At 38.4% G+C, this 13,515-nt stretch overlaps 1 protein-coding gene across 1 annotated transcript in view; it reads right to left on the bottom strand.

Annotated features, from left to right (window-relative positions):
* Smc2 (structural maintenance of chromosomes 2) overlaps positions 1-10,841 on the bottom strand; it is a 46,195-nt gene extending 35,354 nt beyond the window's left edge. Inside the window, exons 1-9 of the mRNA XM_021199908.2 lie at positions 10,691-10,841; positions 9,708-9,930; positions 8,444-8,593; positions 4,707-4,829; positions 3,083-3,121; positions 2,212-2,322; positions 1,962-2,006; positions 556-789; positions 211-360 (exon numbers count right to left, since the gene is read on the bottom strand). Coding sequence (XP_021055567.1) covers positions 211-360; positions 556-789; positions 1,962-2,006; positions 2,212-2,322; positions 3,083-3,121; positions 4,707-4,829; positions 8,444-8,593; positions 9,708-9,875 — 1,020 coding nt within the window. The 5' untranslated portion in view covers positions 9,876-9,930; positions 10,691-10,841. The remainder of the gene's footprint in view (positions 1-210; positions 361-555; positions 790-1,961; positions 2,007-2,211; positions 2,323-3,082; positions 3,122-4,706; positions 4,830-8,443; positions 8,594-9,707; positions 9,931-10,690) is intronic.
* Positions 10,842-13,515: the final 2,674 nt, after the last annotated feature.

Raw genomic sequence — 13,515 nt, 5'->3', positions numbered from 1 at the left:
TTTATCCACATCAGTTATCACAGTATAACAACTATCTATTTACTTACTTTAGCATATTCTCAACTAGACCCAAAAGGCAAAGATTTTTTAAATTATTTTTTCCCAATTTTGTATTCCTGACCAAAACAAATAAACTTACCCCGTAGCTGACATTAAATATGAACAGTGTAGACAAATGAACGTTACTGGAAATAAATCTTATTTGCTTACCTCAGCCATATTTTTTTCTAGCTCTTTACGCTTGGTTTCTTCACTAGCTAGGTTTTTCTTCTTGAGGTCAAATGCACTTTGAGATTTAGTATTAACTCGCTGAGCTTCTGCAAAAGCATCCTCTAAAGACTGGAGTATGCCTCCAGTTTCCTAAAATCAACACACATAATTCACATCAGAACATATCATGTTACAGTTTTCTTTTGTGGTTTAGATGTGCTTACTTTTTACAGCAATATCATTGCTTTTCTTTGATTAACAAAACAATATGTAAAACACTGCCCAGTGAATCCTAAAGTCATGGCATAGTTTTTACAGAGGTTTATCTAATTTGTTTGTTATGACCTTATCTTTTCTTTTCTCCAATTCTTCTATTTCACAATTGAGAGCCTTTATTTTTTCTTCATTCTCTGATAGTACTTCTTGAAGCTTTAATATTTTATCCTGCATTTCCTTTAGCTCCCCAGCTGAGCGTTCCTTGGTGTCTTCAGCCAGCAAAAACTGATAGGCAATATATAAACGACTCAGATGCTCTATCTCCCGCATTACTTTCTGGTACTCCAAGTAAGAAGATCTTTCCTGAAAGAAAAGTCACAAAAAAGAGTGATTCAAATTTATACCTTTAAAACAAATTTAGGGAGAGCCTCACTCTAGCAAACTTAGATAAATGCCTCTTTATATGATCTGATAGGTTTTTTGTTGTCATTAGGATGTTATTTAAAACTTTTAGATCTGTAATCTCTGAACCCTGGCTTTTAAGGCAATATTATACCATCTGTATAGAATTCTCTAAGGCCTTTGTGTGTGTGTGTGTGTGTGTGTGTGTGTGTAAAATATGATCAGCCTATTTAACAAGGAAATGTGTTCCACGGCTCATATACTGGTGTAGCCGTCTTCAAAGTGCACATGGCCATCAGGACACACTATTAAATGTATTTGGCAATAGTGTTACTATGATTCTTACAGAACTTCCAACCTGTAAGAATCCAACCTGTAACTTACAACCACCACCTGCGCCCACATTAGTGAAGCTGACTCACATAAGGACCTACAGAAGCAACCTAGCAACCAAACTCTGTAAGCTGCAGATAAAGAAAACTTCGCAGTAGCTTCACTGCCTTTCCCTACCAAACAAGTAGTGGAAGGCCAGCCTTAAACTTCTAATTTATTATTTGCCAGTTATCAGTCTTTCCAAATTACCCACACCATAAAGAGTTAAGGAATACCAAATGTTAAAGAGCAGTTAGTAAGTCTTAAGTGGGTAAAAACAATGTGTTTTACAAACATTCCAATATTGCCAAGTTTTAAGATGCCTGGGGTTGCAATTATATAGGAAACCCAATCCTACCATAAAATGTTGTACATGAACGGTGGTAATTACTATGATAGCTCCTATTAGACTAGGAATTCACTCTAACAAGGATCAATGTTAAGAGTTCTATCTGTTAAAATGTTCTAGTCAATGCTAACTATCCCGTAGAACTGGATCTGTGACTCTCCAATAGAGTATTGCAGTCTGCCATCAGCATTTCTAAGATTATGAAGATTAGTCTCCACTATAATGTGATTTAGCAGGAGAAACACATATCTACCGCAAGGAGAAGGTGGAATTACAGAGTACTAATTTGAATGCACTTCATCTCACAGAAAAATTCCCAATAAATAGATACTTCATCAGTACTTGTATAACACAGGATCTGTTAACAATTTTGAAAACAATCCCAACTATATATCAAAGATATAGAGCATACCTCTTTTAATTTTTGAATCGTTGGAGTAATCTCTTCTTCCAGTACCTAGAATACAAAAGAAAGTCAATATTTTCAGTAAATCAGGTACCAACATAAAACCCATCTAAGTGTCCGGTTTTTTTTGTTTGTTTGTTTGTTTGTTTTTTAAGACATGGAAAACAACTGAGAAGAAAAGTACTTTCTTGATTTATGGCATAAAACTCCAAATCCAAGATTCTTCTCCAAAAATGTTTCATGTTTTTTGAATTACCGTTTTTATTTCTTTCAGCTTAGCCTCCTTTTTTTCTATAGTTTTCTGGGCGGCTATTTTTTTGTACTCATACATCCTGGTTCCAGCAGCTTCTTCAATCATGGATAATATCTGGAATAACAATAGTATTAAGAATTCAAAGCAATGTCTCACTGCAATTTAACACTAATTATAACAATACATTGACCTCAACAGAACTTTACTATGTAACATATACCATACTATAAAAGTTAATCAGACTAAAATATATTATGACTATGACATTTAATTTAAAGAAATATCTATAGCTTCACTCTTGTTCAATCAAGTCTTCTGCTACATTAATTTACCAATTTTTATTTCTAAAATTAAAGCTGCTCCTTCCTTCCTTCCTTCTTCCTTTTTTTTTCCCCTCAAGACAGGGTTTCTTTTTGTAGCCCTGACTGTCCTGAAACTCACTCTGTAGACCAGGCTGGCCTCAAACTCAGAAATCTGCCTGCCTCTGCCTCCCAAGTGCTGGGATAAAGGCATGCGCCACCACTGCCCGCTTGAAGCTGCTAATTCTTATTTTCCTTCAAGTACAAGTTTAAAAAAAAGTTAATTAAAAAAAATGTAAAAAAAAGTAGCCCACATTCAGCTTCTATTTTGTCAGTTTGCTCTTATAACTGACTGGATCAATAGTAGTAAAATCAATCTCTTTAGCTCTTTTCAATAACAAGAGTAAAAATAAAAAATTCACTTGATCATATCAACTACTTCTGCTTTTTCCTTAGTAATTCATCCCAACATAGAACAGTAGTTAGCTAGGCTGCGATAATACAGTCAAGATCTTCTACCTATGGACACGGTGTTAAACGTGACGCTTTTTTCTAGTCGTTCTCAACACTCTTACCTCTGGTGGTTTCATATTTAATACTTTCGTAATCCTGCCCTAAAAAGAAAACAGCAAGTTTAACATAACTACAATGAGCTATAGAAAATGTCACCTAAGTTGGACATTTAATGTTTAAGTGGAAGTGGCTGTTATTCATTGGTATGGTAAAAGTTAAATTATTAAATGCTATGAAAGATAACAATATAAATTCCACAAATTTAACTCAGGACATTTCTGAGAGGATCAGTAATAAAAACGTAGAAGTATGGGACTTTGAAACAAACAGGTGAGCTTTTTAAGTATTTCTTGATTATTTTCTAAACCCTGAAAATATATCTTCAGAAAGCAAACCACCTGATGCCAGGTCTGAAGTGAAAATGTATTTTGCTCAGTGACAGGAAATCATCAATTACATTCATTCCAAAACCAATCTACTCAGGCCTCAGATTACAAGTCACAATTCAGAGTCTCTTGAAAGTAAGCTGTAGGCTTTGAAGGCAGACTATAATGAATATATCTTTATTTTAGTTAGTTTGGATATGTCCCTCATAATTCATATGTTAGGGACTTATTCACCAAAGGGACAATGTTGAGAGGTAGGACTTAGTGACATTGCTTAGTGAAGATAGTAATGATATTCAGAGTGGTTTACTGTTGACTAATTGAGTCCAGCCATACTTCATCTCCCATCCTCTCCCCTTTGATACGCCTGTATCATGTTCATTGTCCTGCCATGAACCAAAAAATAAACAAAAAATTCTGTTGTTTAGAAAGCAACCAGTCTGCACTGTTCCTTATAGCAACCTAAAGTGAACAAACCCATGATCCCATCTGGATCCTGGCTTTGACTCCTGCTTTGATTCTCTTAAAGGTTAGATAAACCAAATAAAATAACACTATGTTTTATTTCTTTATTAACAGTATATTATTTTACTTTCATCTGCTTAAGTCTTGGAAGGAGTTTTCAGTTTATCCTTGAAATAATAAAATGCTTTAAAATGGATCATTTAAAATAAGATAACAGTTCAATGGTTTTGATATCAAGTACTTCCCTACAGAGCTCTTAAGTTACAGGCGTCATCCTCAATGAGACATACAGAGGTGAGGCTGTATGGATATGACTCGATCATGAGAACACTGACCTAATCAATAGTCTAATCATTGATGTAGTTATCATTGGAACTTTAGAAGGCTAGAAACCAGGGAATATGGCAGTCTCACTGGAGAACTGGATTTTAAGGGCACATCTGTCTGTCTGTCTGTCTGTCTCTCTGTTTCTTGGACTCCAAGAAGTGGGCAGTTTACTCTGCCATGCTGTTCTACTGCGGTGTTTCAGCCTCACCTCGGGCAAACAGCAGCAGCGCTGGCCAACAATGGGCAAGAAACCTTGGACACTGCAATGAAAAATCTTTCTTCCTGACTTTTTTAGGGGTTAAGAGATGGAGGTGATTTTGTCAGCTATAAAAGTCTGACATGTGACATTTTTTCCCCTAACTTAGTACATACTGACTTCACTTATGCAAATAAAATGGAAATAGCAAATAGATATAAAGAAAAATCCCACAGTTCTCTTATGTAATAAACTCAAGGTAACAGGTAGTAAAATTACTCTGAAAGACTGAAGACGACGCCAACAAGATACCTGCATGATGAGAAAGTGAGGGTTGTTAACGTTCAGGCCCACAGAACAAAAGAGATCTTGGACTCTGGTGTTGTTGGCATTCACTCCATTGATTAAGTATTTATTTCTGCCACCAATAACCACCTAGAAAGACAGCATTTCACAAACTTTAAAGATACAGAAACACTTTATACCAAAATAATACAACAGAGTCTATAATTTGCGCTGTTCCATATAACTAACAGCACACCCAAACCAGAATAATAGTAGATAGAACACAGACAAAAGGAATACTGATTTGGGTTACGACAACTCAAGTACTTTCACTAACTAGTTAATGGGATTATGTATGACCCTCCTAACCTGCATTGGACTAAGTATCTCAGTTCCCATCTAACTTCATTTTTCCAATATGTATATAATATATTTTTCTTTCTTGATCATGTTCTGAAATTGACCATACTTAGAAGTCAATATTTGTCTTCCCAATGAGAACAGAAATACTAGAAGCTAAAGATATATGCATTTTGGTATGAATTCTTGACAAAACTCTAAAAGAAGTTCATTAAAATGACATTTGACAACTTCAAAGAGATAGAGAGTGATGGTATTCAGCTTGGGCTCATCATGACATTCTAGAACTTTTCTTGTTTAGATTTTACCGGTAACTCTACAACTGCCATTTAGGGTATGACTGTCGCATCTACCAGAGTCTGAAAGACTTAAGAGAGATTTAGCTCACAGCATTCAACAATCTCCAGTATACATCAGTAATTAGTAAATACCTAACAAAGTTAATTTACTTTCTTTTCAAGATTAGTAGGTTGGGAAGTATATCCTTAAATAAAACTAAGGTTAATTAAAAAAAAATGGCAAGAATAGTCTCATAACCGAAATAGAAAAAAATATGTACATTAAATATGGATATAGAGAACCCAAAAAAGTAGCTGTTTACGGCTACCTAAAAACTCAACAAAGAAGTGAATTTTGTCTGATCTAGGCAAAATAAAATCAAAAGCTTGATAAAATAAAGGAGAAAACCTATTTATAGACTAAGATAAGTGAGATTTAACAGACTTTATAAAATTAGTATAAATTAGAATTAGTTTTGTATTTATAGTTAATTTATTATACAATGAATTATATAGTTAACATTACAATTATATAAATTCTATTTTTAAAAATAGAATTAATAAAATTAATAAAAACAAAACAGATGAAAACATTGATACAAGAAAAAAAATTGCTGTGCAGTGGTGGTGTACACCTTTAATCTCAGCACTTGGGAGGCAGAGGCAGGCGCGTTTGTGAGTTTGAGGCAAGCCTGGTCTACAGAGTGAGTTCCAGGACAGCCAGGGAGAGAAACCCTGTCTCAAAAAAAAAAAAAAAAAAAAAGGAGAGGAAAGGAAAGAAAAGAAAAAGAAAAAAAATTAAAAATAAAAGGCCCTTAAAAATTTTAGAAGAAATAGTAGTAATGAAGCTAAATAATGACACATAACAAAATTCAGAGTGGTTTCATGTCCTATGTATCATACACACCGAAAGGAAAGCCTGACAGCTAGAGGAATGTCTAAATGAAGCAACACTAGTTTTGTTCATACCTGTTTTCACTAGCCCTTTTTTTTTGAGGCAACATAACTCAAAGAAAATTATATGTGTGTGAGGGGGAGGGAACAGAGAGGGTGCTACATACTTGGTGTGATTAGGCAAATAGAAGAACTGGAAATAAGTTCAGTGAAAGCCCTGGTAAGGATCCACTTAGAAAATATTTAGAGCTGCAGACAACTTAAAAATTGAAATATTCAGAAAAAACAGATTTCATCTTGGAAGTTTCAAGAGAACCAAGATTAATTACATAAAACTTTAAGTTCACAGACTTCTGTTGAATTTAAGATTAGTTTTTCATTTGGGCCCAGATCCGAGTCCATTGAGAGCCTCCCTCAGACCGCTCAGAATTTTCTCTACTTTCTGGGAACCCAGGCTTTTACTATACCCCTTCTGATCTTCTCCAGCATCCTGATGATGTATATGGTAGCCCTGGCTAACTGTACCAGACACCTCATCTCTGAGCTCAAACACCAGATAGAGATGGAAGTGCAGAATAAGTCTTCCTAGCCCAGGGAGCTGTGGCTCTGAGCTCAACGAATGGAGCTTCCTGGTATGTCTGGCTGGACCTTCAGCCCCTCAGATCCATCGTAAGCTTCAGTGACTTCATATATCAAGCGATGGGACTGTTTCATCTCTGGAACCACATTCCACACCCTCTGCCACCCTAATGCCACACATTGAACCTTATTAATAAACAACAGTCAAGTATGCTATGCATTTTGAAAAAAAGAAAAAAGGTAAGTTTTTAAAAACCTCTTTACAAAACCAGAATAGAATGCAAGATCTGAGGTAAAAGGAGGTATTCACAGCAAAGAAAGTTAAATATGACATAGCGTGAGTTGGAATCATAGCTTAGTGCTTACGCGCGGAGGAAGACTCTCAAGATTTCCTTCACTTCTCAATGATATAGCTTATGGGCCAAATACACACTTCATTATTGACTAAAGCAACATTATGCATTGTCCAAGACTCTAGACGAAAAATGGATTCTAGTCAGTAGTTCTAAGAACTGCCCAGGCAGTTTTTAACCAAGCCATACAGCCAAACACATCAGATCTGAAAAGTTGGCAAGGTGTTATATAGCAATTTCCTCCAAGAGAGAATATTCTTTCTTGACAAGAAGCTCCTTCAGACTCAGGGTGTTTTTTCTAAAAGAAGGTGAAACATTCCATCCTATAGCAAAGCTCCTTAAAATTCAGGAAGTAAACCATTTAAAACCTTCAGGAAATCCTGAACCAGACTAGACTCACTGCCCACTCCCACACCCCATTAAACTTATGCAAGAAGTACTGTTGAGAGACACTCTCAAATAAGATAGGCTGCAGAGCAGCAACTACTTGAGAGATGCTGGGATCAGCTGAGCTGCCTAGAAGAGAAACCCTAACTCGGTAGTCCTCAGCCTTACTGATGCTACTACCCTTTGATACAGTTACTTGGGCTGTGATGGCCCCTTCAACCATAAAGTTATTTTTGTTGTCACTTCATAACTGTTATTTTGCTAATTTTGTGAGTCATAATGTAAAATTTTTGTTTTTCCGTGGTCCTAGGTGATCCTGTGACAGGGTCATTTGACCCCGAGGTTGAGAACCACTGCTGTATCATGGTGCAGTATTGTGAAACAGTTTCTTCCAAGATTGAAATGTTCTATTCTGCAGGGAAGTTTAAACAGAACAAAAATAAACAAACAAACTCAAGGTAGCTTCAAGAAGTCCCTAAACCTAACCAGATTCACTAGGTCCCTTCCTGTGAAAACCTGACTCCCCCAAGGAAGTTGAAGTACAAAGAAGATTCTTGAGAAGAGAAAAGCTACACGGACCACCGAGACCAGCCCAGCTACCTGGAAGAGTTTTGGACCCAGTGAGATTGGTCTAAAACAAGACCAGATACTAGGAAAGATAGTCCATTTGTCTGCAGGCTGTGCAGTGTGCTCTATGTTCCTAGTTGTGTTAGCTATGGATGACGCAGCTGTCTCTGAGTCATTTCTACTTCTGTAAATAATTCCTCACCCCAAATCCTAAGTAACCCTAGTACCAAGCTGAACTATGGTGGTATTCATGCTTTGGTCTGTTGGTTCTCTATTTAGGGTGAGCAGATCTTTCAAGAAACAATGCCACACAACATAAGTATCCAGATATTTGACAGCTACTCACCTGCCTTGTTACTGTGATTTCATCATGAGCTTCAAATCCCAACGGACTCTGCTTTTTGTCAGAATTATCAAAAGTGATTGAAACAGAGGCTTTGGTAATTCCAGCCTGTCCATTTTTATAAACGAGATCTTGTAAATTTGAAGCCCGCACCTATAATTAAAAAGGGAAAGGCAAGTTCCTTGACAAAGCATCATATTATACAAGAGCAGGATTAACACTGCACGTCTTGTTCTGGAAAACCCACTTATATAATGTTATGTTAAGTAAAAATAGGCAGTAAAAATAGGCAGCCACATCCATAACAAGAAAAGCAAGGACTACAGACAATAACTTATATGTACTTTTTTCAACAGCACTTTCTTTCTGTTCTGAATTTGTACTGACTTAGCAAAAGTTAATTTCAAAACTCAAGGAAGTACTGTCTATGAACTTCACTAGCCATCCCATACCAGGGACATTCACTGCAAGCACAAGTGAAAGAACCAGTATTGGCTCAAGACACCCCAAGACAATGTTCTCAGCACAGAAGGAGAGTGAGGGGATGAGAGGGAGAGGGGAAGGTGTATTTGTCCTGGGGTTGGGAGCAGAGAGAACAAAGGACTGCCTCTGGGTAGATGGGTGACAGCTGTGCGCCATAGACAACCACCATAGACAACCGGCACTTTATAAACATAAACAGGAAATCCCCATGTTAGGATAAATTGGTTAATTGTGATTGGGCATTTTAATTAGGTGACTCAAAGGTGGGGAGGCATTGATCGCCGGACTTCAATACTTTGACAGCTGGACCTTGGTAGTCAGCCTCAGGAGGAGGAAGTGGTCAAAAGAAGGGAATGGACCTTGGTGGCTAGCTTTAAGAATGTAACCTAACAGTTTTTAGCAAGGCAGAGGGATTGGGTAGAAGGGCATGGCCTGCTAGAGCCATGTTCCGTGAGAGGCCAGCTAGAGTCCCTTCACAAAGAGCAAGTATGGACTGAGAACAGACTACCTGAAATAACAGTGCTGGTATGCTGGTATGGGCATTACTCCCAACAGCTTAGGAGGACAAACCTCAGGCAAGGCCTCTGTATGTATCTTTTCGTCTGTCTACAGGATGGAATGGTAATACTATTTGCTTAAATAGCTACACTGCAACACAACATAGCTCACATGAAGAACAAAACACATGAAATACAAACGTGCAAAGAAAGAAAACCCAAAGTCTCCCCAGATTAGCAGATTCTCTTGCCAAATTTCACATAAGTCAAGAAAGCTTACACTTTACCTGCGACAGGTTGGAGATGCCCAGGAGAAAGCATATGGAGTCTAATATGTTGGATTTTCCACTACCATTTAAACCAGTGATCGCATTGAAGAGGGGGTCAAAACCATTGACTTCAGTCCTCTGTGCATAGGACTTGAATCCTTCGAGAATGATTGATTTAACATACATTTTCTATACTGTCTTGGGTTAGTAAGCCTGTTAGGCAACAAGCTACAAGTCAGGTCTGTATAAAACAGAAATAAGATCATTTATGTAGAATGTTAAAACCCCTCAAATCACAGTAAATACGACAGGATACACAGTAATGTTAAAAAACAAAAATACACCTGCCAAACTACTTTTTCTCCTAAAAACTGCTGGCTCAGATTTTAAAACACCCAGCCGTTAGCCAAGGCCGGCAAGTTAAACCTTCCAACCTGAAAAATCACCTTTATCACTACTGTCCACTTTCCTAGGCTCGTGTTGCACTATAATAATACTGTAGTTAACAGAGACTACTAATTATTTCCCATTTCATTCGCCTTGCCACCGATGACACTGGACTGGATAGTCGTGACTGCACACCACCTTGCATACATCTTACAGGAGTCCTCTCGATCTCCCTAATAGCACGCACACGCATCCTCTCCTTCCTTTTTCCTCCATAGCAGTAAAAGATGACATTAGTCGGCATTCATCCGTCTTTCCAACTCATCCTCAGTTCGTTGTACTTTTTTGCCTACATAGGACCTTAACTCTGTGTACGCTCGACTCTCAGAACCCGGGTAGTTAGTGGACCTTAAGGGCGAAGTGAATCCATTCTTCAGCCTCGTTTTAAAATTCCGTGTTCTCTCGCTTGCCCAAGCCTTTCTCGATTCACCGTCCGGATGAACAACAGTCAACATCTCTCATCAGCGCTCGAAGTCCCTCCCTGAGAATCTTGCCCTCCCTGTGCCTCATCTCCTGCCTGGACACCAGGCCGGGCCAAGAGCAGCACTACGCACCCGCCACAAGCGGCTGGCCAGGAGAACCGGCAAAGTTCCAATCCAACGCGAAGGCGGACAGCGAGGTCACCGACCTGTACTCGGGCGCTACCGGGCGGACGCCACCATGCCCGTACCCGCGGCCGCCAACAACCGTGCCGGAACTGTTTCTTTGAATTTCGGCGCGAGCAAAGGACCCCACCTCCGAGGCGTCTGCCCTCTGTTGGTGCCTAGTATCTGCCTGACTGAAGCGCTTCCTCTTTTGCCTCAAGGAAAATCACAGAAACGACACAGCAACAGTAAATAATAGTTTTAACATTGGAAGCTAAGGGACTATACCGTTTTGGACATAGAAAGTGAAAATGAAGATAGGTCGTGATGACATCGCGTCAGGCATGCTTCGGGCAGCACTTCTTCCAGGTCTGGGCCTCGCGCGTTGCCGGCCCCGCCCACTTTCTGGCTCTTTCAGGCCACAGGTCGGAGCCCTGGCTTCTGTCCGCAGGCTCCGCCCCCTCCCGGCTTACGCTGTTTGCTGCGGGGCGCGGCCGGGGCGGGGGCGGGGCCAGGGGCGGGCCAGGGGCGGGCCCGGAGGCAGGGGATGCCCTGGGGCCTTTCGAGGATATTACCTAGTGGAAACCAACACTAGCGAGAAAAATCTTCTGTGGCTTCATTTTCCACGGACTACTGATACTTCTGAAAAGCGGAGGCTGTAACTAATTGAAGAGAAAGGCGCTGGCTTTGAAAAAACAAACCAAAACCAGTTCCAGTTTCCAGAGGGGACCGTAGGCCTGCAGTATGTGGAGTTGGGTAGCAGTTGCTAGGCAAAGGGGCTGTAAGATTTTTTTTTAAGCCAAAAACCTGTTTAATGATAAGCAGTGGCTGACTTACCAGTTCACGAAATTTTGCTGAAGCTTCTTAATGACAGTTTGTTTTTACAGAGTTCTACGGATTGGGTAGCTGTGTTTCAAAGGCTGTCAAAAATTTACTCAACAAGCATGGAATTCTAGTGTTTCCTTTTGTACAGACGAGTTTATTGAATCACTGGGTTAAACGACTTATAAATGAAGAGAGATTTTTGTTCCAGGCAGCCTAACTACATAGCGTGTACTTCCAAACTTATTTACAACTGCTATTTTTATATAACTAGTTAGAGCTGATTCCCATCAACAATATGTATTCTTTAAAAAAGTGGTGTTAGGATTATTTAACTTTAAGCATCAATACCTAGGGAAGGGCTTAGCTTTGTTTGTTTGGGTTTTTTTTTGAAAATTTAATTTTTCCTACTGTATATTCCGATTAGTTTTCTCCACCCCAACTTCTCTGAGAACCTCCTCCACTTCCACACTCACTGAAATCCACACCGTTTCTTTTCTCTTTCTTGTAAGAATATAAACAGACATCTAAAATGATGATGATAAAATAAGATTTTAAAAACAGAAGGACCAAATAAACAGGAAGAAAAAAAAAGCCAAAGAAAGAGCATTAGAAACATGATGAAACACATTCACACACAGATACGCACCCAAAACATAAAAACAAAAGCAGAAATCATAATACATAAGCAAAAGATTTTTAATATTAAATGGACAAAGCAGTGTGAGACAAAAACCCTGTAAAAATACCATTAAGTTCGTGTTATGTTGGCCATCTATTGCTAGGCACTGGGACTACCCTTAAATGTGGTTTGTACCCTCGGACATCACTGGAAAAACTACTTGCTCTGCGGCAGTTAACAATTGGATATAGCTGCAGGGTTAGGATGGAGGATGGCTTCTATCTCCCCTCTCAATACTGGCTTAGAACTGCAGGGCCTGTGCATGCTGAGATTTACAGTGGTAGGCAGAAGGGAAAGTGAAGATCACCTTCCTGAACCTGAGAACCTCCTAGGCAAGCATTGGCAGCAGGTTCTCAAGCAAAGAGTGCCAGACTTAATTTAAAAAGGCCAGTGAATCCCTCATCAACTGCCCAAGGCTCCCCCTGCTAATACTATTGCTTTGGATTTGGATTTCAGAATGTGAGCATTAAGGGGAGAGGTTGCAATCAAAGCATTATGGGTATGTATTTTAACATTGCCCTCTTGGCAATTTGGAATAAGTTTTAAATAACCGAGTATAGGTCTTTTGTTTTGAAATTGTGATCCAACTTTAGCTCAGTTTTAGGGAGTTTTGATTAAGAAACAGTACAGCTAACTATAATAGTATGCTACCTGCCTTCCTGTGGTATCGGCCTATTTGTCCTGTGAAATTAGCTAAAAACCACTTTAGTAAAGATATTTTGTCTGGTGTAATTCCTATTACTCTTGAACTCCAACGACTTCACTTATTTATATTGGCTCTGTTGAATTATACATTTTTACCTTCAGCTCTGCTATATTCCTTTGATCACTTTTTTATGAATAAGGAATTTTGATTTTTAGACAAATCTGACATGGATTTTCACAAATTGTATAACCTGCTTTGGGGATAAAAATTTAAGACAGATATTAAGACAGACATTATTAGTATGTCAGCTACTTTAATGGACTAATAGCTAGGTGATATCCTTAAGACAAATGGATAAAAATGTACAGGTACTTAAGTATTTAAGTATACTTTTTTATTGTGCTGTATTTATTATAAAATGATAGGTTTCATTATGACATATTGCTATATGTGTAGTATGTATACTTTGCTCATATCACTCCTCCCTTAATATCTATCCCTCTTCTGTGATAATAAACTCCTTTCTAAATAATTTGGGGTTTTGGTTTTTAATTTTTTTTTTTACCTTTTTGAGTAGTTTTTTAAAATTGGATATTTTATTTACATTTCAAATGTTATCCCCTTTCCCATTTTCCTGTCCAGAAG

This window comes from Mus pahari, chromosome 6 (assembly GCF_900095145.1).
Source record: "Mus pahari chromosome 6, PAHARI_EIJ_v1.1, whole genome shotgun sequence".
NCBI lineage: Eukaryota > Metazoa > Chordata > Mammalia > Rodentia > Muridae > Mus > Mus pahari.
Note: the sequence above shows the minus strand (reverse complement) of the source record. Positions and strands in the feature narration are given on the sequence as shown.